The sequence below is a fragment of the Engystomops pustulosus genome, chromosome 2 (genome assembly GCF_040894005.1).
Source record: "Engystomops pustulosus chromosome 2, aEngPut4.maternal, whole genome shotgun sequence".
NCBI classification, from domain to species: Eukaryota; Metazoa; Chordata; class Amphibia; order Anura; family Leptodactylidae; genus Engystomops; species Engystomops pustulosus.
The window spans coordinates 110,627,011-110,651,883 of NC_092412.1; the positions used below are offsets into that span (position 1 = coordinate 110,627,011).

Consider the following 24,873-nt stretch of genomic DNA (forward strand, 5'->3'; position numbering starts at 1 on the left):
TGACTGGTATAACATCTGTATTGCAGCCAAAAAATATACTTTTGGCACTTACCTTGTATGAACGTTTCTGCACAGAGACCTGAATCATCCCACTCTTACATCTGAAGCCTCAGTTTAGATTTATATATTGTTACTATGGGTAGTTTCTTATCCGGCTTCTAATCCAATAAAAAACATTGAGAACCTCACATGATGTGACATATTGAAGAAATACACTACAGATTCATAACCCTTCAGATTTCAAACCCTTGAAACCACATGTCCAAACTTTAGTTTAGAATTTCTAAAAGTCTTTATTTAGAAAGGTCCGGTGCTAGCTAAAAAAAGTGTAAAATTATTTCAAATACATTAAAAAGATAAATCAGACTGCGCAAATGGGAATGGGGGTGTTGCAGGAGTGACCACCTTTAACAAAAATGTGTAATTAGTTCATTAAAGGCAAGATTCTTAAAGGAAAAAAACTGTTTTAATTATAACCTGAGACATGAAAATAGGGAAAACTATTAACAATATTTCATCTACTTAATCTTTCTTCCTACAGCCTAATCAGTGATTTTCTCTTTTCAGTTTTTATAGTATACTATATATGGCTTTCAGATATTATATGTTTATTATAAGTCCTATTAATATTATTCATAATTAATCTGTATTCCGCAAATATATCTACTAAACATAAATCTAATATATAATTGTTTAAATGTGTGTTAAAGTGTATGTTTTCTAATTTATCATATTTGTCCCATTGTCTGTTAATAGTGAATGCCTTCTGTAAATAGACATAAACAACATAAACAACTGCTCAAAAGTTTGGGGTCACCCAGACAATTTTGTGTTTTCCATGAAAACTCATACTTTTATTTTTCAAATGAGTTGCAAAATAAATAGAAAATATAGTCCAGACATTGAAAAGGTTTGAAATCGATTTTGTTTTTAATTTGAAATACTAATTTTCTCCTTCAAACGTTTCTTTGTCCACAGCAGCTTCTCTGTCTAGGCATCTTCTCACCTCTTCATAAAAACTGATTAAATTAGTCTGACGACTAATCCCATGCTGTCTGTCACTTATTATACTGTGTGATGTCATATACTCCTGTATGAAGTTAGGTGACGTCACATATTCCTGTATGTAGTATCCCTTCCAATATTTTACCCACAATAGAAGTTAAGCTTACAGGTCTATAATTGCTTAGGGAGGATCTAGAGCCCTTTTTGAATATTGGTACCACATTTGCCTACAACCAGTCAAGCATCAACATTTCCATCCACATTGGCACTAAAGTGGACTCCCATGGATCTCATCCTTTGCTAGATTTAATTTACGTATCACTATTTAGAATAAATGCTTGCACAGTGTCAGGTGGATTTTATTACAGTCTAGAAATTCAAGTATTGCATATGAGAAATAGCACCTGATGTTAAGTATTAATGTTTTCTTTTTCATTGATTGCAGTGAACATTTCTAAACAAGCAAATAAAAGGAACCTCAAGCTGTTACTATGGGGCTTAGAATTGTGTGCTAATAAGTACTTCACATTGGCCAAAGTCTACAAAAGAACTAACACAAAATAGAATAAAAAGAAGCCAGTAATCAAAATAGAAATAGAACAGTCATTCTTAGCAGTTGTACACACCACTTCAATGGATGTATGCTACACAAAAAGGCTTTTTACAGTGTAGCATTAAGGACTTGCACTTACAAATCTTTACTTTTTATAGCGAAAACGTGTAGCATTTAAGTTCAACATCCATTCATATATTTGCAGTTTATTATCGTAAAAGCAAAAGTATTCAACCCACTTAAAATCACAGTTAGATTGTAATAACTATTTTGAACTATATCTACATTTTAAACTCCCAGTTGGAGATGGGCAAATTGGTTAAAATTCGATTCGACCCGATTCGCCAAACCTTTCAAAAAAATTTGATTCGACCCAAATTGAATCATGACGAATCATGTTAAAGAACAGGTATTTCCTGGCCTGTAGGGTGTTGTAAAACGTTATGCCATGCTTAAATATGCATAGCGAGTGTTGTTTGGTCCTCAAACAATGCTGTGTTTCAGTATGAAATGCACATGACAGCTGCCGCTCTTAGAATCACTTCACTCTTCAATTCCATGGGCACTTACAGGGGCCAACTTCACCACATACGTGAAGCGGGAACGCAGACTGACAAGGCAAAGTCTGTGCCAGCTCATTTCACTGATCATTTTGCCCTTCTTTTCATCTGTCAGTGTCCACTTTCAATCAGTCAATAATCCATCAGTATTGCTAAAGCCAAAAATTAACAGGAGTTGATCCAAAACAGAGATGACCAGTAAATGGGATATTTGTATGTCCTATGTGTTCTGTATCCACTCCTGCTTTTGTCTATCAATCCTGAAGCTTTTCATTCCTTCTGACAGATGAAATGAAGGGGAAAACTAAACATACTGGCAACATCATAGAGTAGTGAAGGGTGAAAACAGCATTATGGAAATCACAGGGTGCTCCAGGGAGACAGCGGTCAGTTGGCAGCAGCATAACTAGGCCGCAGAGTGGCACAATGATAAATTATGGAGGTGGCAGCAACATGGTAGGCCACAGTGTGGCACAATGATAGAGCGTGGAGGTGGCAGCAGGTGCAGGAGGTCAGAGAGTGGCACAATGACAAATTCTGGAGGTGGCAGCAACATGGTAGGCCACAGTGTGGCACAATGATAGAGCGTGGAGATTGCAGCTGCAGGAGGTCAGAAAGTGGCACAATGACAAATTCTGGAGGTGGCAGCAACATGGTAGGCCATAGTGTGGCACAAAGATAGAGAGTGGAGGTGCCAGCAGCAGCATGAGGTCAGAGAGTGGCACCATGATGAATTCTGGAGGTGGCAGCAACATGGTTGGCCACAGTGTGGCACAATGACAGAGTTTGAAGTTTGAAATGAATTCAAAGATTGAAATTTTTAATTTAAATTTGAAGATTAGAGACACCACATGCATCATTCATTATAATTTCCCTGAAAATATTATGACTTTGCCAAAAAAGAACTGAAATTTGGGGTATGCAGCTCCCCCAAAATGGACACCCTGGGATTGGAGCAGAAATCACAACAGAAACTATGTGGATTTTACACAGATTTCTTACTATTCACTTCAGCAGCAAAAAAACCCTGCAATTTGGGGTATACAGATCCCCCAAAACGGACACCCTGGAATTGAAGCAGAAATCACTACAGAAACTATGTGGATTTTACAGATTTTTTCCTATTCACTTCAGCAACAAGAAACAACTGCTATTTGGGGTATACAGATCCCCCAAAACGGACACCCTGGTATTGGAGCAGTAGAAAGCTAGATGCTGGAGACAGCACATGCAGTGTGAAATACCGCGATTGGAAATGGCTGCCTGTTTTTATAGGGCTGTGTGACGTCACATAAGCCTGCCTATCGCTGATTGGCTTACAGGTCTGCACATGTCATCGAGGGTGTTCCTTTCTTCTTCCCAGGGCTCTCTGCTCCATGTAACATCTGCTTGGAAATAAAGGAGAAAAAAAATTGTTTTCAAGACAAATCAAATTTTCCCTTAAAGGACACCTGTCATCAGGTCTGTGTCGCTTGTCCTGTCACCACTAGCTGTTGGAGCAGCTCACAAGGATCCCATCCCAGCCTTTATCTAGTTATTTCATACATTATTCATTGTTAAATCATCTATTTTTTATCATGTAAATGAGGCTGGTCACATGGTCAGAGGCAGTGATGTCATCCTGGTTACCCCTCCCCTCTCCTCCCTCTGCTCATGTCTGTGTGTAATGTATAGTAATGTATAGTTAGTGTGAGTGCTGCATCTGCTGACATGCTGCATCCTCCTAATATACAGGTGAGAGACACAGACATCAGCTACACATGAATCTGACATGTTCTGCTATAACATGGCTGCCTGGAGCTGCTGTATCTCTCCTATACACACACACACATGCACACACAGGCTGCAGGGGGCGTGGCCACCAGCACCAGGAAGCACATCATTATACAGCCTCACATCATTACACAGACTGTCAGTCATGCACTGGGGGTGTGGCTGTGCCTCCCACTCATGAATAGAGTGGACAGCTTGAATATGCTAATGCTTCATTGGACATTTCACAGGTCATTTGCATATAGCTTTAGGACCTCAATGAAGGGATAGAGGCAATGCTCTCTAATGGCAGTTTATGAAAATATATTTAGTTTAGGGGGTTATTTTGCATGACGGGTTCTCATTTCTAAATTCGGACTGATTTCCACTTCGTTAGAATCGATATGCCCATCTCTACTCCAAGTCCATTATTTCTATTCAATTTTTTTCCTGTAAATATTTGAAGGATTTTGTTTCAAACACATTTTCTTGATTTTTGCCCACTGATACATATTGTGTAATATTATTATGTATCATTATTTCCCTAACAATTTGATAGTTTATGGAAAAGCAGCCTCTCTCTAATTTTACTGATTCTTGTTCATCATATTCTCCTTTTTTATTTAAGAGTCTTCCCTCCTCAAAATAAGGTATTGTGAACATACCATGAATGTCAGTGCAAACAGACATTATCAATAAGCAGTATCATAGAAATGAGTTTGATTAGACTCAGAAGAACTATAATAAGATTGATTTCTTGATGCTTTCTTGATATCTGCGACACTTTTATTCAAAAAGTGGTGGGTTCTGCTTGTTTACTTTTTTTATTGGACACCCCTATGACAGCATGAACATATTACCACCACATCTTTATGACATGTAACCATTCATAAATGTCCAGGAAAGGATACTTCTAGAGCAGTTCTTACTTTATCTGTATTATACAGGATTGTTGTGAACAGTGATCTAATTTTATGAAATTTCAAATAAACAGTTTTCACGATGTTGACTTGGCAATCATGATTTGTGGGATTGTAATTTAGTCAACACTTTTTGATAAAACTGTATCTAGTACATTTTGTTTTATGAAAGTCAGGGCATTTGTTCAACAAATATATATACTTAGGTTACATGCATAAGAAAGTAGTTTATGTGTGCTATCCATTTTTATTGTTGTGGTCACATTAACGCATTAACTTCAATGGACATGCACATCAACATGATTTTCATGCACTGGTGAGGTGGCTGTTGAAAACTCAGAGCCGGTGCTTTTCCTGCCTGTGTTTGCAGTCCGTGCCTTCCCATAGACAACCATGTGCATGTTAAAAATATGAGTGCTACACAGATGACATACAGACCCTTTTTTCAAGAGAGAGCTAATTCCCATATAAACTTCTGATATAACAATGATTGGATGAGTTAAAGAAAGACATTGACCAGATAAACAGTGGCAAGGAAATCAGTTAAAGGCAGTTCCTGGTTTATGAATAAGATAGGTTCTGTCTCCCCGGGGCCTATGGATTATTGCATTTTCGGGATTGCATAAATTACTAGCATCTAGAAGGCTTCACAAGAGAACACTAATTGGCACATTTACTAAAAACAATGCACACTGTGCTATGTGTTGTGTGCAGAAGGTGCCAGATTAATGAATTGTGGCACCCATTCTTCATGAATCTGGTGTCCTCTGCACTGCTCCAACAGAGTGCACCACTTTATTTTTGGTGCACCTTTAACATGGGGTGTGCGACACACTTCTGTTGGACTTTGCATGTTAAATGTGGCGCTTGGTCCAACTGAGCACTGCAACGACCGTTTCAGTGACAAAATATGTGTCGCATAAAGAATAGGGTTGTGTGCATCACATATATGTTGCGGGCACTTCTAAGATTCTAGTGCAAACTGCTTGCACATGTAAGGACATGCAAAGTCCTAAAGAAAACTGGCGTCCGGCCCTTAGTAAATGTGTGCCATAAGTCATTGTAGTAGCTTGGAAACTAAGAGTCAGTTGCAAGTTATACTTGAGGACTGTCTGTAGTTTATTAAGGATTTAGTACTTGAAGACTGGCCCTCTTTTTAAGATCTGTAGTTATTAGTTTAGTATTCTGCTACCATTAGTACCTAAAATGGCAGAATTATTTCCACAAAACAAATGCTGAAAATCGCTCATTTGTTTATTCATTGTAACAGACATTGTATTGTTAATCTTGGTAATGGTCTAGTTTAGTCTAAGCATAATGAATATAAAGCTGCTTTAAATTGCTATGGAAGAGGAAGAAATCATTTAGCCACAAAAAGCTGTGGAAAACAAAAGCTTCTCCAACCCTGTTAGACGGCAGCCTTTTTACTAATCAGACTGAGTGGTGTTTGACATACGGACATTACCAGAATAGACTTTCTCCTAGGGCGGCAGTTATCCATCAAGGCTTGTGTCTACAGACTGAAGACATATTCAACAACTTTCTATTTTCACAGAAAAGAGATTCAGTAAATGTTCTGAAGTAAGCTGTCAGCACAAATCTAAAAAAGAAATAAATTAATATATGCCTGGTTTTTAGACAAGAGCAAATAGAATGGAACGGCATATCTTATCACACATTAAAATAAAAGATGCCTTTTTCATTAACCCCTATACATTATATGAGAAATTTGTATAATTAAGGAAAAAAGAAATCAGGAAGTTTACTTCATCACATTGACAAATAAGGCTATACGAAAAATATGCTGCCATGTGTGATGCTGCCAGAGAGTACCCAGCTGAGATCTTATCATATCCAAACAGCATCATAGAGATTAAAAGAATAAGTACTGACAATTTTATCTACAATGAGTTCTAGAGATAATGCATTCTTCACAGTGTCATAAAATGGAAATATTTCCTCATGTTCAATAGTCTTCTAAAAATAATCAGTCTGTTCTTTATGATATAAATGTCAGATTATATGATGACTGTGATTCATAATGTAATTGAAAAAAAAATACAAATTGGAGAAGACAATGACATAAAGCATGCTTTTATGTAGCCTGATACATACGAAACAAGCATTTATTATAGTACCACGGCTAACGTCAACACATTTATGCCTGTTGACTTACACACATTTTGTAACAACTTATTTTAGACTTAAAGGGGTTGACCACTTTTTTTGTCAAGTTTTAAAATGTGCAAAGCTATGGCGTTGAAATACTGCTTGCAATCACTAAGCCTCAATGTTATTCTTACATATGAATGTGGCAACACTCCAATGCAATTGGTAAACATCTATTCCTGCATTTTGAGAATGATTAACAAAGTAATTGTACAGAATATATTCTCCATAATAGTAATTTCAATGCAGTCAAAAAAGTTAAAATAAGTGATATAAATAAGCTATATACAAAGCTTAAAAATGACAATGCAGTACAGTATATAAACTTTTTAAGCTTCATATTTCTTTTGCAAACTAATCTCCTACTCCTAGTTTAAATATTAAAAAAAATGAAAGTTCTTCTCAGGACAAGTCTCTGTTTGTATTCACAGCAGGGCCGGTTCTAGACAAAGTGGGGCCCTGGGCAAAACTAAAAGTGGGGCCCCAAAATAAAACTATTTTATGACCAGTCACAGTCAGCAAGAGGCTCCTTTAGTATGGTAAAACAAACTGTAATATGGGAGAATTTTATAGGAGATAGATAGATGATAGGGAGATTTATGGGCAGCATGGTGGCTCCGTGATTAGCACTACAGCCTTGCAGCGCTGGTCAACATCTGCAAAGATTTTGTCTGTTCTCTCTGTGTCTGCGTGGGTTTCCTCCGGGTCCTCCGGTTTCCTCCCACACTCCAAAAAATTACTGGTAGGTTGATTAGACTGTGAGGCCCATTGGGGAGGGGGACCGATATTTTCTGAAAGCAGACACTTGCCCCATTTTCAAAATTGCATCAAAGATTTTATAGACATAGGCGCCTTCATGCAATTTTGATTCAAATTAAAACATTTTTTTAAAAATACTGATTTGACTTTGATGGCAAAAAATTTGATCCAAACAGAAAATGTTTACCTTCACATCTCCTAAATGTAATACATGGACATGTGTAGAGTTCACAAATGTGCCCTATTGATATGTGCACATACATAAATCCACATAATATCACTAAAACTGTAATAACTAGATATCTGCTTTTCAGCTAGACATTTTTAGACAGTCACAACCTGCAAAATATATCAATAAAACAGAATGAAAAGTAAAGGCGCCATAAAACCTATAGAATTTTGAAAGCAGACAACCAGGCCATGCATTTGGCAATTAACATTCAAAATTTCCTCTAAAATATGTACAAATCCAGATACTTATATAAAGAAAATCTACTTTCCTAAACCAGTAAGATGTGAGGAGAGCATGCAGACTCCACATGTGTATATTCACCAAAATATGCAGCAAAGGGAACTGCAGAAAATTCACACAGATCTATCATTGTCTGTTCCTTACACAATGGTAACCCAAATAAATAACTATATATCCATAAACCCCTCTAATGAGATAATAAAAGTCACATTTAGATGTATGTATGAAAGTGAGAACGTCATAACATAGGTGTAAATAATGGAGGATGATGGGAAATAAAAACTTTATTCCAGGACATGTGTGTGTTTTTGGTGTTACATATAACTTTATGGACATGTTCTGGTCGTGGTGTAGTAACATTAGGCGAAGAGGATTGAATGTTCATCGTATCAGTCAATTTTCCCAACAAAAAATAACTATCACAAAATAAAAGGGAATAAGAGAGAATGGGCCCCATTTATCACTTTTGTGCGCCTAAGTGTAGTAGTTGTGCCTAAATTCTGGTGCACTGTTTTCCAGAATTATCACAAGCTACAACCATCTGTGATAAGTTAATTTCCTGCCTCTTATTAATCACTTTACTTTAACACAGTTTAGGCGCAATTTTGGCGCAGTTAAGGCGTAATGTTAGATTCAGGCACTTACATGTGATCCTGCGACAAGTTCCTCTCTGCTTCTCCCACATCCCAGAATGAAGATAACACTCACAGCAGCACCCAGGTGTGTGACACCCTGCACCCAGTGACCTCCTCAGCAGGGGCTTCTCCTGGAGGGGATCCCCCAGTGCTGGTCTCCTGCTGCACCCCTGTAATTCTGCACAGTATCCCTCTCAGAAACACTGGTGATACTGTGCAGAATGACATGGGGGACACTTGTCAGTACTATGTGCAACATTCTGTAACGTTCTCTTCTCTCTTGCTTTGAGCTCAGGATTCTGCAGAATGTTTTGTAAATAGAAGGTGATGAAGTGTAAATAGAGTCTGCAGCTCCTGTCTGCAGAGTATCCATACCTCCCAACTTTTGTGGAGGAGAAAGAGGGACAAAATGGCGGCGCGCGAAGCGCGCCGCGGCGATTTTTTTTCCCACAGAAGCCGCACCCTAGCCACGCCCCCTAACCACACCCCCTGGCCACGCCACTGCTCATACCTTCAACGCATCCACTGGCACCAATGTATATTTATGTATATAATTGGGGGGCATATTCCACTCCCCCTAGACAACGAGCATGTCCCGCCCCCCAGACAACGAGCATGCCCTCCTAGACAACGAGCATGCCCCCCCCAGACAACGAGCATGCCCTCCTAGACAACGAGCATGTCCTCCCCTAGACAACGAGCATGCCCCCCCCAGACAACGAGCATGTCCTCCCCTAGACAACGAGCATGTCCCCCCCTAGACAACGAGCATGTCCCCCCCAGACAACGGGCATGTCCGCCCCCAGACAACGAGCATGCCCCCCCTAGACAATGAGCATGTCCCCCCCAGACAACGAGCATGTCCCCCCCAGACAACGGGCATGCCCCCCCCTAGACAACGAGCATGTCCCCCCCAGACAACGAGCATGCCCCACCTAGACAACGAGCATGCCCCCCCTAGACAACGAGCATGTCCCCCCCTAGACAACGAGCATGCCCCCCCCTAGACAACGAGCATGTACCCCCCCTAGACAACGAGCATGTACCCCCCCTAGACAACGAGCATGTACCCCCCCTAGACAACGAGCATGTACCCCCACCTAGACAACGAGAATGTACCCCCACCTAGACAACGAGCATGTCCCCCCCTAGACAACGAGCATGTCCCCCCCTAGACAACGAGCCTGTCCCCCCCTGTGGCTGCGTGCCCTTTTTTGTGTGTTTGTGTTATTTTTGTCTTCCAGGACCGTGCCTGCTGTGGACTGCTTCGGATTCGAAGGATTACGTCGATGACCGACATTTCTAACAAATAAAATGGTCAACGAGGGTGTGTCTGCGTTTTTTGTTCAATAAAATTTTCTGAAAACGGTGTGATTATTTATTTTTTTGCAACACTCTTCATAGTTTGCCGTAGTAGTGGTGCCGGCTAGGTGACGGTGCTCATTACTAAGGGCTGGCCTTAGTGTTTGCCTTAATTTTTTTGGCAAATTCACACTAACGCCCATACCATTACCCTGGTACCCACCGCCACTAGGGGTGCTGGGAAGAGCTGGGTACAAACCAGTACCTGACCGTCTATAGATGGTCAGGTAGTGGGGCGGCTGCAGGCTGTTATTGTTGCGCTGGAATAGCCCCCTAACAGTGGCCTATCCCAGCTCAGTAATGGCGGCTGCTGCTGCTTTATTGTATCAGGCTGATTTGAAAAATAGGGGGCACCCCATGCCGTTTTTTCTTCAAATTTTTGACAAAAATATGCGTGGGGTCCCCCCTTTAAAGGGGGCTCCCAGGCTGTTTCCCCCATTTTTACAAAAAAATGGGGGGAAAAACGGCATGGGGTGCCCCCTATTGTTCAAATCAGCCAGATACAATAAAGCAGCAGCAGCCTGCCATTACTGAGCTGGGATAGGCCACTGTTAGGGGGCTATTCCAGCGCAACAATAACAGCCTGCAGCCGCCCCACTACCTGACCATCTATAGACGGTCAGGTACTGGTTTGTACCCGGCTCTTCCCGGTACCCCTGGTGGCGGTGGGTACCGGGGTAATGGTATGGGCGTTAGTGTGAATTTGCCAAAAAAATTAAGGCAAACACTAAGGCCAGCCCTTAGTAATGAGCACCGTCACCTAGCCGGCACCACTACTACGGCAAACTATGAAGAGTGTCGCAAAAAAAGAAATAATCACACCGTTTTCAGAAAATTTTATTGAACAAAAGACGCAGACACACCCTCGTTGACCATTTTATTTGTTAGAAATGTCGGTCATAGACGTAATCCTTCGAATCCGAAGCAGTCCACAGCAGGCACGGTCCTGGAAGACAAAAATAACACAAACACACAAAAAAGGGCACGCAGCCACAGGGGAGGACATGCTCGTTGTCTAGGGGTCAGGGGTAGACATGCTCGTTGTCTAGGGGGGGGGGGGAAATGCTCGTTGTCTAGGGGGGGGACATGCTCGTTGTCTAGGAGTCGGGGGGAGACATGCTCGTTGTCTAGGGGGGGGGGAATGCTCGTTGTCTGGGGGGGGGGGACATGCTCGTTGTCTAGGGGGGGGCATGCTCGTTGTCTTGGGGGGGGACATGCTCGTTATCTAGGGGTCAGGGGGAGACATGCTCGTTGTCTAGCAGGGGGAAATGCTCGTTGTCTAGGGGGGGAAATGCTCGTTGTCTAGGGGGGGGACATGCTTGTTGTCTAGGGGGGGAGACATGCTCGTTGTCGCAGTAAAGGGGAGGGGTCCTATGGAGCGCAGTAAAGGGGAGGGGTCCTATGGAGCGCAGTAAAGGGGAGGGGTCCTATGGAGCGCAGTAAAGGGGAGGGGTCCTATGGAGCGCAGTAAAGGGGAGGGGTCCTATGGAGCGCAGTAAAGGGGAGGGGTCCTATGGAGCGCAGTAAAGGGGAGGGGTCCTATGGAGCGCAGTAACACATTTGATATTTTCCTTCCCGCTTCCCAGTACAGGGCCTGGAATATTTAATACTGTCACTAGGAAGTATAATTTGTTACGCAGAAACAGGCCGCACACAGCTCTGTACGTGGAAAAATAAAAAAGTTATTGATTTTTGAAAGTGGGGAGTGAAATATGGAAACGCAAAAATCGCTCCGTCAGAGTAATGAGCAGGCGGCCGTGTATGACCATTCTGCTCCATTACCGTCATAGAGCGATGACATGGACCTTATGTGGACCCCAACAGACCCCTCGTTTTCATGATCTATGGGGGTCACATCACTGAAACCCCCACACATCAGCAGGTTAAGCCCTGTCCTATGGATAGGGCCTAACTTGTATTTGTGGGAAAACCCCTTTAACCCCTTAACGCTCTGCGCCGTAGCTCTACGGCGCAGAGGTATAAGGAGTGTATGAACAGGGCTCACGGGCTGAGTCCTCTTCATACAAGGTGGGGGGTTTTGCATGTTGCAGAAAACCCCCACCGCTAATAACCGCAGTCGGTCATTGTCGCCGGCAAAGTCTTTTTTACGATCGCTGTGCACCCGAACGTCATCGGGGGGCGGCGATCGTTTGCCGTGGTAGCCTCGGGTCTTCTTTTGACACGAGGCTACATGGTTTATGCAGATTCGTTACAATGAGCCAGAAGTATTGCAGTATATGGTAGGAGCGATCTGACCATCTAGGGTTAATGTACCCTAGAGGGTCTAAGAAATAGTGGAAAAAAAAGAAAAAACAGGTTTTAAAAATAAAAAAAATTTATAAAATATTAAAAATTCTAATCACCCCCCTTTCCCTAGAACGGATATAAAACATAATAAACAGTAAAAATCACAGACACATTAGGTATCGCCGCGTCCCAAAATGCCTGATCTATCAAAATATAAAAACGGTTATGGCCGGCGGTGACCTCCGAGGCGGGAAATGGCGCCCAAATGTCCGAAATGCGACTTTTACACCTTTTTACATCACATAAAAAATTAAATTAAAAATGATCAAAATGTCGCACAGACCTCCAAATGGTAGCAATGAAAACGTCGCCTCATTTCGCCAAAAATGACCCCACTCCCAGCTCCGTGCACCGAAATATGAAAAAGTTATTAGCGTCAGAAGATGGCAAAATTTATTTATTTTTTTTTTTGCACACATTCGTTTAATTTTTGAAAATGTATTAAAACACAATAAAACCTATAAATCCGGTATCACCGCGATCGCACCGAACCAAAGAATAAAGCTGAGGTGTTATTTTGAGTGCACAGTCAAAGTCGAAAAAACTGAGCCCACAAGAACGTGACACGTGCGGTTTTTTTAAAAAAAATTTCCACATTTGGAATTTTTTGCAGCTTCGCAGTACACGGCATGGAATAATAAATAACATTACGGGAAAGTAAAATTTGTTACGCACAAAATAAGCCCTCACACAGCTCTGTACACGGAAACATGAAAAAGTTATGGATTTTTGAAGTTGGAGAGCGAGAAATGAGCGGAAAAACCCTCCGTCCTTAAGGGGTTAAGGGATTAAGTATATAGTACAATAAAAACAGAATAGAAGGGCACTGGGGGGATTAGGGATGGGGGCAGGGGGTCTATGGAGGAAAGTGAAGTGTTTAACCCTTTGCTGCCTGCAGTCACTGTAGAGTACCTGTTATCACACTGCAGCAGCTGCACACACTCGGCTCTGCTTCATCAGACGAACTTCAGTGAGGAGCAGGAGGAGGAGGTGGGGGCAGGGAGCTATTGATGTAGCAGAGCTGGAGAGCTCCTGCCTGCACGGAGGCTGATCCCCTGGGGCTGCTGTGCAGAGGCAGTGCAGAGAACATGACACTCTGCACTGCTCCATCCATCCATCCATGATCCATGCGCCGAGTGGCAGCCTGAGGACAGGGAGGGCTCTGCCTCCCAGGGGAGGGGATGGGGGAGGTGCCGGCTCTGCAGCAGACAGCCTGGGAGCTGGAGAGGAGGAGGACGCTGCACCCCGCCCCCTGGCTTCTCTGTATCCTGAGCAGGACGGGGGCGGGACACGGGGGCGGGACTCGGGGGCGGGACTCGGGGGGGCGGGACTCGGGGGCGGGACAAAACGGAAAAATCCGTGAAAACGCAAAAAAACCGGGACTTTCACTTAACGGTCCGTGCAGGCGGGACAAGGGTTAAAAACCGGGACTGTCCCGCCCAAAACGGGACGGTTGGGAGGTATGAGTATCTAATGTCTGTATTATATGTTCTAGTGTCTGCAGTGTATCTCATGTCTGTATTATCTGTACTAGTGTCTGCAGTGTATGTAATGTCTGTATTATCTGTACTAGTGTCTGCAGTGTATGTAATGTCTGTATTATCTGTACTAGTGTCTGCAGTGTATGTAATGTCTGTATTATCTGTACTAGTGTCTGCAGAGTATCTAATGTCTGTATTATCTGTACTAGCGTCTGCAGAGTATCTCATGTCTGTATTATCTGTACTAGCGTCTGCAGAGTATCTCATGTCTGTATGATCTGTTCTAGTGTCTGCAGTGTCTGGATGAGCTTTTCTGCTAGAAATGAGCTCTTCTGCAAAGGGGCTCACAGTGCTTTCTTCTCAGTTAACGCCAGCTCCGGGCTGGAGTGTTTTTGCGCCCGTTTTTGCGCCTAAATGAAAAGTCGCAAGTGATTAATATCATTAGGCGCATCAAAACATCTGGATTGCTAGGATAAATGAGGGAAAGCTGGTTATTTTTTGCTGCGCAGCTAGCATTTAGTCGCAAAAATGGCACAAAAAATGGTGCGCCTGAATGAAAAGGCGCAAAAACAACAGAAAAAAACGATTGATACATGTGGCCCAAAGTGTGTTCTTAGATTTGCATAGAGAAGGGTTAAAAACATGAATATTAGTTTATATTATCCCTTCTCAAAATGTAGTACTAGTAACATATAAAGTGAATATTTCATTATCTGTGAGGTGCAGCAGCTCCTGTGTGCAGCAAATGCTCCCTGCAGCCTGATGGCTAAGAATCTGGAGATGGGGGAGACACTTCAGGGGGCTGTATCTCTGGTTCTGTGACTCATAGAACCTCACTTCTTTTTTCCTATGAAAGAAGAGAGTCTCCTCTTTTATATGAATCTAAATTTGTGTTTCTAAAATGCAGAAAAACGGAGATATTAACTGTTAAACTGCCGTCGGAAGTGATATTTATATATAAAAATGGCACCTGATATTCTCACTTTAAACCTGAATATCTCTGGATCCCTGGCACCTAGAAACAAAATTCAAGATTCATTTGAAAGAAGAGATTCTCCCCTTTCTCCCTGGGGGCCCTGGGCAATTGCCACCTTTGCCTACCCATAGCGCCGGCCCTGATTCACAGCTACCCTTTTCCTACAGTTAGTATGTAGTGCTCATTTGCTATTAATTTTTACTTGGGTTTAGAAGTCAAGTGAGTGGACATAAGTGACTGGCAGTAATGAGAACTAGGTTTTACAATTCCTCTTGTCAAATGACTATGTCCGTGAAAAGTCTAACAGTGCTGGCAATGATGATTGAACAGTGAACAACACACTCCTAACTGGTTACAATCAGTTGCCATTCTATTCTGAATTCAGAAATTTTCAATTGCCTAGTGAGTATATGGAGCATGCCATATAATACTTTATTTAAGTCTTTATGAAAAATCACTGTGCATTTAGCAATAGGACTATGCCCTAGAGCAGTTGTGGCAACCTCAGCACAATTGCCTGAGGTGACACTCAGGCCGTTGGCCCAGGACAGAGTTTGCCAGATAGGACTCAACCCTCCCGCTGCAGTCCCAGAGAGAACCAGGACATTCTGTTGCAACATTCTTGGTTGCCCACGATTGCAGCAGAAGTATGGACAGGACTTACTGTGGGTCTCTCGATTCTTCCTGCTAACTAGGACCCTGGAGACACAGTGATCATCTGAATTTACTCTCCTTCTTTCAAAGTGCGTTACAGTGATAATCCAAATTAACCTTCCTTCCCTTTATGTATTGGTGTCATCAGGATGCTTATAGATTTTAGAGGAGAGCATTTTAATGTAAGTTACTGCTTAATTTGCCTTGTTGGCAAGTTATTTTTGGGCACTCTGGCCCAAATTTATCCAAAACAGTGCAGTCTGTTCTAGGTGCAGTCTGCCTCTGGAGTGTGCAAGTGTTCGCCAGATCAATGAATTGTGGCTCACGTTCATCATGAATCGGGTGTCTCCTGCACTGTTCCGAGTGCACTAACTTTTTTCAGGGGGAGGGTGTGCAACACATTTCTGCGGGACTTTGCATTGTAAATGAGTTGCACCGGAACGCCCCCTTATGTGTATAAATTTGTGTCTCATAGGGTATAGTGCTGCCACGACACAAATGAGTCGCATGCAACACATATATGGCACGGACTCTTCTTAAATATATGTACAAGCAGTTTGAACATTAAATAATGGGCAGAAAGTCCGACAGAAAACTGGCGCAGGGGTTTTAGTAAATGTGGACCTCTGTGTCTAAAAGTTTCACCTTCACTGCCCTTGAAGGTTAAATCAATAAAGTTCAAAAGTTCTGATAGAAAAGATAGAAAACTTAACCTCAACTGGAGTATTATAAGAAAATATTCTTAGAGAAATAGTGTTTTTAATTCCTACAACTTTAAAACATATTTCACCAATGAACACATTTATTCTGCCCTTAAAATAAAGTTAGTAGGTTAATTTTGAGAAAGGAAATCCAATTGTAGGAATTTCACACACCACACTAATTTGCATTTAAACTGTAGTAAAGACAAGTAAATGGAGCATATTCTGTCACATAGTCGCCACCTTGCTTCATTGGTAAATGTGTGTAAAACAAATTGCAGGACATAGCCGCCAACTACAGTAATAAAGAAGGCGCCTGAGAGAACACTATAAGCTATACTACACTGTGCAAATCTTCCTGGTCCTATTTCTTAAAACCTGTGGACATTGCAGCCAATATGCCGAAGGCTTTATAGTACATCATAAGCTGCGAATGCAAAACTCTTGCTGTACATCAGCCAAAAGAGAGAATTTGTTACTCAGTGGAGTTTAACGTGCCATATGCTGCATCAAGACATCAATACATTATAAATCACTAGCAGAGGAAAATGAGCTGACCCACTTCAGGACAATAAGCCCCACTGCCAAATTGTTCACTTTATGTTGCCGTTTAAGGATGTCACTTTAGGTATAAAAGCACAGAACTACTTGTCATGTTTCATATGAAAAAGAATGAATGGGTTTCATATTGGAAGGATGAGGAAATGTGTATAATAGATATGCATGGTAATGGATAATGGGCACATTTACTAAGGGTCCGAACGCTGCACTTTCATCGGGTTTCCCGAATATTTCCGTTTTGCGATTAATTGCCTTGAGATTTTGACTCACGCGATTGGATTTTGGTGCATCAGAGCTTGCTTGCACGTGACAGAAATATGGGGGGGGGCGTGGATGTTGGACAACCCAACAGATTCGGAAAAACCGCGGGATTTAAAAAACGAAATGGGTTGCAAGATCAAGCACTCACATGCACCGGGAAGAAGAAGGTGAACTCTGGCAGACCTGGCGCAGCAGCGACACATGCAGGAAATTAGACGCGCTGACCCGAATACTCGTCGGCTAACGCACTGCGGGATCGCGACAGGACCGGATAAGTAAATCTGCCCCATTATCTTTAAAGAAAGCTAACAGTATTAAATGTACACCAGTTATAACTGAAAAAATATACTACTAGGTTATCTGCTTACTATTCATTAGTATAGTGATCTACTGCAAATCATCTTAAATTTAGTCTCAAGGAAAGAATGTTCGGCATGGGTTATGCAAATATATCCTTTCTTACCTCCTACTAGACGACCAGTTTTGAACAGTTACATGATTGTGTGATACTGTTTGTTTATAGTCTGTAGTATATTTGGCCACCAAGTGGTTGTGATGTGAAATACAAAAATCAGATGTGTAGCATTTTACAGTGACATAAGGCGACATCAGTTATGCCAGGTCAAAAGATTACTTTGGTATGGCAGCATTGTCTGTTACATAGCAAGGCTGAAGGAATCCAGCAATCATCTTATATACAAAGTCCAAGTCAGTGGGAGTGCAGAGAATCCTGGAGCTTGGTAGCGGGCATTTTCTGGATAGCCAACCATAAAAATACCCAGAATTGGTTAACCTTTCATGCCTGCTCTGCGTAAAAATATGTGTGATATTTTATGGTTAAAGATTGCAGAAAGTGTGTTAATTTACGTAATGACTATGACCAATTTCAAACGGCTATATCTCCTGAACCCTCATCTAGAAACACAATTATGGTGTCAAATTAAACAGGAGAATCTCCCTTTAATATTATATATGGATTTGTATGGATGAGCTAGAGATATCCCCCATTAAATATGTACTAAAAAAAGTTGACTTTTATGTACAGCTTTCTATTGTAACTTTAAGAGTGGATATCTCCGGTTCTATTATGTATCTTTGCACAAACCATATACAGGCTGTCCCCTATTTAAGGACCGGACTTACAGACGACCCCTAGTTAAAGATAGACCCCTCTCCCCATTGTGATCTTTGATGAAGCTCTCTGAATGCTTTACTATAGTCCGTGACTGCAATGACCAGCTGTCAGGTGTCGGTAATGAAGTGTTACTGATAATCCTTGATCCCATTACAGCAAAAAATGTGAAACTCCAATTGTCACTGGGGAAAATAAAAATTTTGTCTTCGACTTGCATATAAATTCAACTTAAGTACAAACCTATGGAACCTATCTTGTAAGTAACCCGGGGACTGCCTCAGGCAGTCCCCGGCTTACGTACAACATAGGTTCCTTGGTTTTGTATTTAAGTTGAATTTGGATGTAAGTCGAAACTGTATATCCAGGCAATTTTTTTTGCCCCAGTGACAATTGGAGTTTACATTTTTTTTAGCTGTAATTGTACCAAGGATTATCAGTAACACTTCATTATAGACACCTTACAGCTGATCATTGCAGTCTGGGACTAAAGTAAAGCATTCAGAGAGCTTCATCAGAGGTCGCAGTGGGCAAAGGGGTTCGTCTTTAACTAGGGGTCGTCTGTAAGTCATGTGTTCTTAAGTAGAGGACCGCCTGTATATATATGTATATATATATACAGATGAATAAAAAACCTTTTTTTTTTTAATTTGTCGGATTGGTTTGGTTATTGCAGTAAATAAGTTGTGTTTTTTTTTCTTCCAGTCACAGAACAAAGTCTTCGGGGTGGCCTCCACCTACTGGGACCTGGAACTCACCTCAGGGACCACCTTATGGATGGGAGATGGCTGCAAACAGAGACGGGAGAGATTTCTTCATCAGGTACACAATTTTACTTGTGCTTTTACTTGTGCTAGTTAGTAAGCTTCATGTTCTATCATATGCTAGTTAAATAATATTCTCTACAATAATACTGTATGGTCCTGGAACAGCAGTAATTTTCCAATCTAGCACAAATATGGAATATTTTTAGTAGTCTACCGTCTGTATGGTTTAGCATAAATATGATATAATGTGAATGTGGAATATTACAACTATAGTAGGAGAATTTATTAATTTCTTTTTTTAATTTATCACATTATTTTTTACACCTTTTACTCTACATAAATGTTGTATGTTATTGGTATTTAGGAATGTGAGTAAAAAAATTCTTGTAATCTGTTGGTCTTAAAATGATAGAGTAAATGATATCAATTATAAGTGACAGGAGCAATTTGTTCCCAGAACGCAGACCTCAGAGTAAAAAGCATTATTGTTGCTGAGTGCACTTTGTAATAGAATTACTTTTAGCTGGAGCCCATAGCAAGATGCAGTGTTTAGATGAGAATAAAACCTTTGCCTTGATAGACAGATAGCTCACTGAAGCAAACCACAGGGAATGAAGGAACAATGTGATATAACTTTAATGTGGAGATCTATTTAACGCTTAGAGCAAGAAGATACAGTTATCTGAAATGTAAGGCTTTCTTGGGGAAGTTTAATACACAATGGCGGATCTTCATATGTGAGGGCACCCGATGCTTTTCTCTGCTGATGGGCCGATGCTCGCCCTCAAATTTGGTTCCCGTATGAAGATCATAGGACACCCTGTGTCAGCAGTGTTACTGCAAGTATACATTCAGTTGGGTAATTGAGATTGGGTGCAATTCTGATGAAGCTTTTCACCCCATTTCCTAGAGAGCAGAGCGTCCATGCTGCTCTTCTCTCCCTACCATCCCAACCTGTTTCTCCAGGACCTGGAGTGACTGATCACATGCTTCCTGAATCTCAACAACAAGGTCTCTTGTGCTGCCAACAAGGACCAGGCAGGGAAAAGTTTGTGTGTGTGTCACTGCTGGCTAATCTGGGAGGCATCTCAGTAACTGCGGGCTACTCTGGGGAGCATCTCTGTTACTATTGGCTACTGTATGGGTTATCTATGTGGTTGCTGGCTACTCTTGGGGGCATCTTTGTGACTGATGGTCACTCTGAGGTTATCTCTGTGACCACTGGCTATTCAAAGGTTGCTGGCTTCTCATGGGTGCGTCTCTGTTAGTACTGGCTACTCTATGAAGCATTCCTGTTGCTGTTGGCTTTTCTGGGGGGCATCTTTATGACTACTGGCTACTCTGGGGGGGCATCCTTGTGACTTCTGGCTACTCTGGGGGACATCCTAGTCACTGATGGATACTTTTTGGAACATCCCTGTGACTGCTGGCTACTCTGTGGGGCATCCCTTTGACTGCTGGCTACTCTGGGTGACAGCCCAATGACTGCTGTCCCCAAAATCCATAACTTATTTTATTTTTTTATGGTTATTGAGCTCCTCGTGAGCTGGGTACCTGCCGTACTTCGAAATGGCAATATGCTGGAAAGTTAGATAAAAAAAGTACAAGATTAAGGATGAAGAGTGGTTCTTAAGTGCTAACATCTGAAAATGGTTTGGACAGTAGAGGGGTCCTAGTTGTGTGAACAGCCCAGGGTTTATAGGACACTTAATCCGCCACTGTTAATACATAAAATTGGGGGTAGACATACAGATGTGGGGCCCCATGGGAAGGTTACTCCTGCCCCATAGATTACCTCTGATCTCTTAGATCTTAGAAGTTAGCTAAACTTGATCTCAGCTTTGTAGGTAACATTTCATAAGCAGGTAAAAAGCAGGTAAAGGAGCAGCCCATGAAAGATACTTATCCCATATAAACAAGATATAGGATATGTGTTAGATCAATAGAGATATGTGTTTAAGAACACAGCACTTAGCTACTTCCAGCACTCTATTCATAGTGAATGAAGATAGCCACCAGCTTCTGACACCAACATATTAATGGAGCGGCATGACACATGCTTGTCCTGCGACTCCAAAGATTAGTGAGAAATCAACATCCATTATCTGTATTATTGGGGGTCAATTCTGTTAATTGTAGGGATCCAAACAGTTGGATCTTCAATGATCAGCTTATATTAAACTTGCAATGTTCCTCTAGCTCCTTAAAGTGTCTAATAATGATAAGTCTGGTATAGCTTTATATACACTATTACATTCCATAGTTTGCTCCAAAGCAAATTTTGTTTCAAGTTAGAACATGCCCATTTTACAGCAGCCACACTTCTTTTTTAGAACATTTTTTGGCAAGAATTATCTAAAACCCTTGATAATTTGGATGCAAGGTTTATTTTATGCAAAGCAAAATTCTGTTACATACAGCTCGACAAATCTGCCCCAATGTTTTCATATTAGGTCAAAGTCATACTTATTAACTATCTTCTAAAATTGTACATGGTGCCACAGTTATGGTTATTTTGTGGAAGATACTGCTCACAAGTAATAAAGGACAGAACGCATTAAAAATCAACTGGCATCTGCAGCCTGATGAGATGGAAGGTATTAGTGGTAATAATTGCTGTATTCAGCTCTCAGTTCTAATGATTAGAATGATGTTTATGTCACATTGGCTACATTTGTATTTAAGCAGCAATCTATTGGCTGCAGATTAGGAGGTTTCATTAATTTTCATGTGGTTTCTTTTTTCCATAAAAATTTGCTGCCTGCTTCTATTTATTTAATAATTTTTTGTCCACAGTGGGCTCACCATTTTCCTCGAACTGGAATCTGGTCATGTGTCCTAAATACAAATAGCAAATATAGAATTCACTTTGGTTTTTAAGAATAGATTTAGTTCCTAAAGGTGAACACCTGAGTCAAGAGCTCTATCTTATTACTAGTAGCTCTGCTTAGCACTGGAAGACACAGCTAAAAGCTAAGTATATGCTATGGCTAGACCCTACCACCTACAAGTGTCACACAAAATGAGGAGTTATTGTCAAATTGCATATTCTATTGTGAGAGAAAGGTGCAGTAAGAAACAGCAGCTGGGTGTTCATCCTGAAGATCAATAAGATCGCTAGATAATTGTGAATGCAAGTTTGTGGATGCTTGAGGAATGCTTTTGTAACAAGCAGCGGGTTGTGAACCTACTGTGCTATCTAACTGGTTGGACCTTGGGCCACACTCTAAGGGAGTTATCCCTGCACCTCTCTTGTATTCACACTTTTACCCCTATACAGGGATCTGGAGTATGCTGCAGAGAGATCGCAAGGCCGCTACCTCTTGTAGTGGTCCCAGTATAGATAGCACCTGACCCAGTGGGCTCAGGAACACCGGCAGAGAGGGTAGTCAAAGTCAGTCTGGAGTCGAGGCAGGCGGTGTACAATTAGAGTTCGGAACAGGCAGGAGGTTGTGCCAGGCAGATCAGGATCAGGAAACAAGCCAGGGTCACATACAAGGAGGTACAGAACAGGAACGGAGTCAGAGAACAAGCCGGGTCACTCACAGGAAGATAAATCGTAACAAACTCTTTACAGCAGGAATGGCAAGCTAGGAACCTTTTCCCAGCCATGGTTAACAGGGCATTCTGGGCTATATGGCTGGAGGCTAATGCTGATAGGCTGGCACAGGAAACTAGGAAACTCCCTGCTACTTTAAGTAAGAGAGAGAGGCACCGCCTGCGCCCTAAGGGACCTGAAGCATGGCCGGACAAGACAGCTAAAGATAAGCCTTTGATGGGGAATGCGACCAGGGGTAGAACCCAGCTCCATTGTTACAGCTTTACTCATGGGACAAACTTTTTAATTTCCTTTATGCTTATATTTCATTAGAAATAAACAAAATTAATGATCTAACTGGAGTACTACCAATATGCATTGGTTAGTACCTGCCATATATAGTTCAATAAAGGCTAACCAGTGCCATATATAGTTCAAAAAAGCATAGCCTGCCTGGTGTAATCCTAAAAAAGCTTCCTATTTTATGGTTCTATCTCAACACACAGCAGATGCAGTTTGCTCTGCCAAAAATGGCCAAAGCAGTGATATATATATATATATATATATATATATATATATATATATATATATATATATTGGAAATTCCAGGCAGTGTTTTTTTTATTTTTTGTAAAATGTCAGAAAGTTCAGTGGTCTGTCTACTCTTCTCTTACTTCATTAGAATGAGGCCAAGAGGACAACAGACTATGACCCTGTACAGATGGAAAATAACACAATCATCAATGAATCAATATACCAAGGTCTGGGACGCAGGCGTTCTGTATTATGCTAGTAAATAGCAGTGAACCTGTAGTGGATATAACAATCGAATGAAAACAGATGTACTTAAACCTTGTCTACATACAAATATTTTATTTCATTACAGATAAAGTATTTTTTCAACTGTAAATGCTTACTACTGTTTGTGGATGATAAATTTTGTCATTTTATCATGATATCAAATCATCCGAAAGCATAAAAAAGAAATTAAGCAGTGTGAGGTTTATAATGGTCTACCTTCCACAGCAAGCACTGTGCTGGTCCTCCTAGGGCAGTGATGGCGAACCTTTTAGTGGCCAAGTGCCCAAACTGCGACCCAAAACCCCTTTATTTATCGTGAAGTGCCGACCACTTTAAATCATATTGCAGGAAGATTCTTTGAGTTCTGCCTGGTGTACTGGGGCAATGGCCCGGGTGCCCACAGAAAGGGCTCTGAGCGCCGCCTCTGGCACCCGTGCCATAGGTTCGCCACCACTGTCCTAGGGGATACTTCTCTGGTACTGATCAATGGGTTACATAGACTTTGAAGTAAACAGCCGAGACAGCCTAGACTGACACATTGTATAAAACTACCACCGAGTTATGTACAATATGTAGTTGACAGGTTTTTATGACTAATTACAGTAGTATCCACATATTCATTGTAATAAATTGTATGTAAAAATGTCATATATTGCAATACAGAAGTATTGCAGTATATAGATGGATCGATCAGACCATATAGGGGTTTGGTCTAAAAAATTGTAAAAAGAAAAATTTAAAAAAAATAAAAGCACCTAAAAATTTAAATCACCTTCCTTTCTCTAGAACTGATATAAAACTAAATAATACATACAAAGCATGTTAGGTATTGCAAAATGCCCTATCCATCAAAATATAAAAACGATTATTCACAGCTATGAACCCCACAATGGAAAATAGCACCCACTTTTGTTAGAGACGCCACTTTTACACCATTTTACATCACATTAAAAATTTAATAAAAGTGATCAAAAGGTCGCCTAGTCATCTAATTGGTAACATTGAAAAGCTTAAAAACTGACCACAACAAAGTGATGCAAATGAATTTTTTTGCCTATTTTACCACATTTGGATTTTTTTTCCAGCTTCCCAGTACATGGCATGGAATAATAAGTAATGTCACTAAGAAGTAACTAAGAAGTAGATTTTTTTATGCAGAAAATTAGCCCTTGCACAGTTCTGTACCCGGAATAATTAAAAAGTTATAGATTTTTGAAGGTGGAAAGTTAAAGTGTATTCTTCTTTATAGATTTTTATGTTATTTCAGAAATGAGCAGTGAAGGTGTTGATAGTAACATTTTCAACATTTTCATATTTTACTAAAGAAAAATATGTATTTTTCCTTTTTGTATGTATTTTTGCTTCTTCTTTCTCCTGCAGTAAGCAGTGTCTCTAAAACCTCAGATAATTAAGGACATTTATTCAATTTGCTTTGAAATTTGGTTATGCTATATGATTTAATTCTTTAGTGATGTATGGGTTAAAGTAACTGTGCACATTATTTACC

At 41.0% G+C, this 24,873-nt stretch overlaps 1 protein-coding gene across 6 annotated transcripts in view; it reads left to right on the forward strand.

Moving 5' to 3' along the window:
- FRMPD4 (FERM and PDZ domain containing 4) overlaps positions 1-24,873 on the forward strand; it is a 265,339-nt gene that overhangs the window by 113,268 nt on the left and 127,198 nt on the right. For all 6 annotated transcript variants that reach the window (XM_072135945.1, XM_072135948.1, XM_072135951.1 and 3 more), the window contains one exon: positions 18,966-19,082. In XM_072135945.1, coding sequence (XP_071992046.1) covers positions 18,966-19,082 — 117 coding nt within the window. The remainder of the gene's footprint in view (positions 1-18,965; positions 19,083-24,873) is intronic.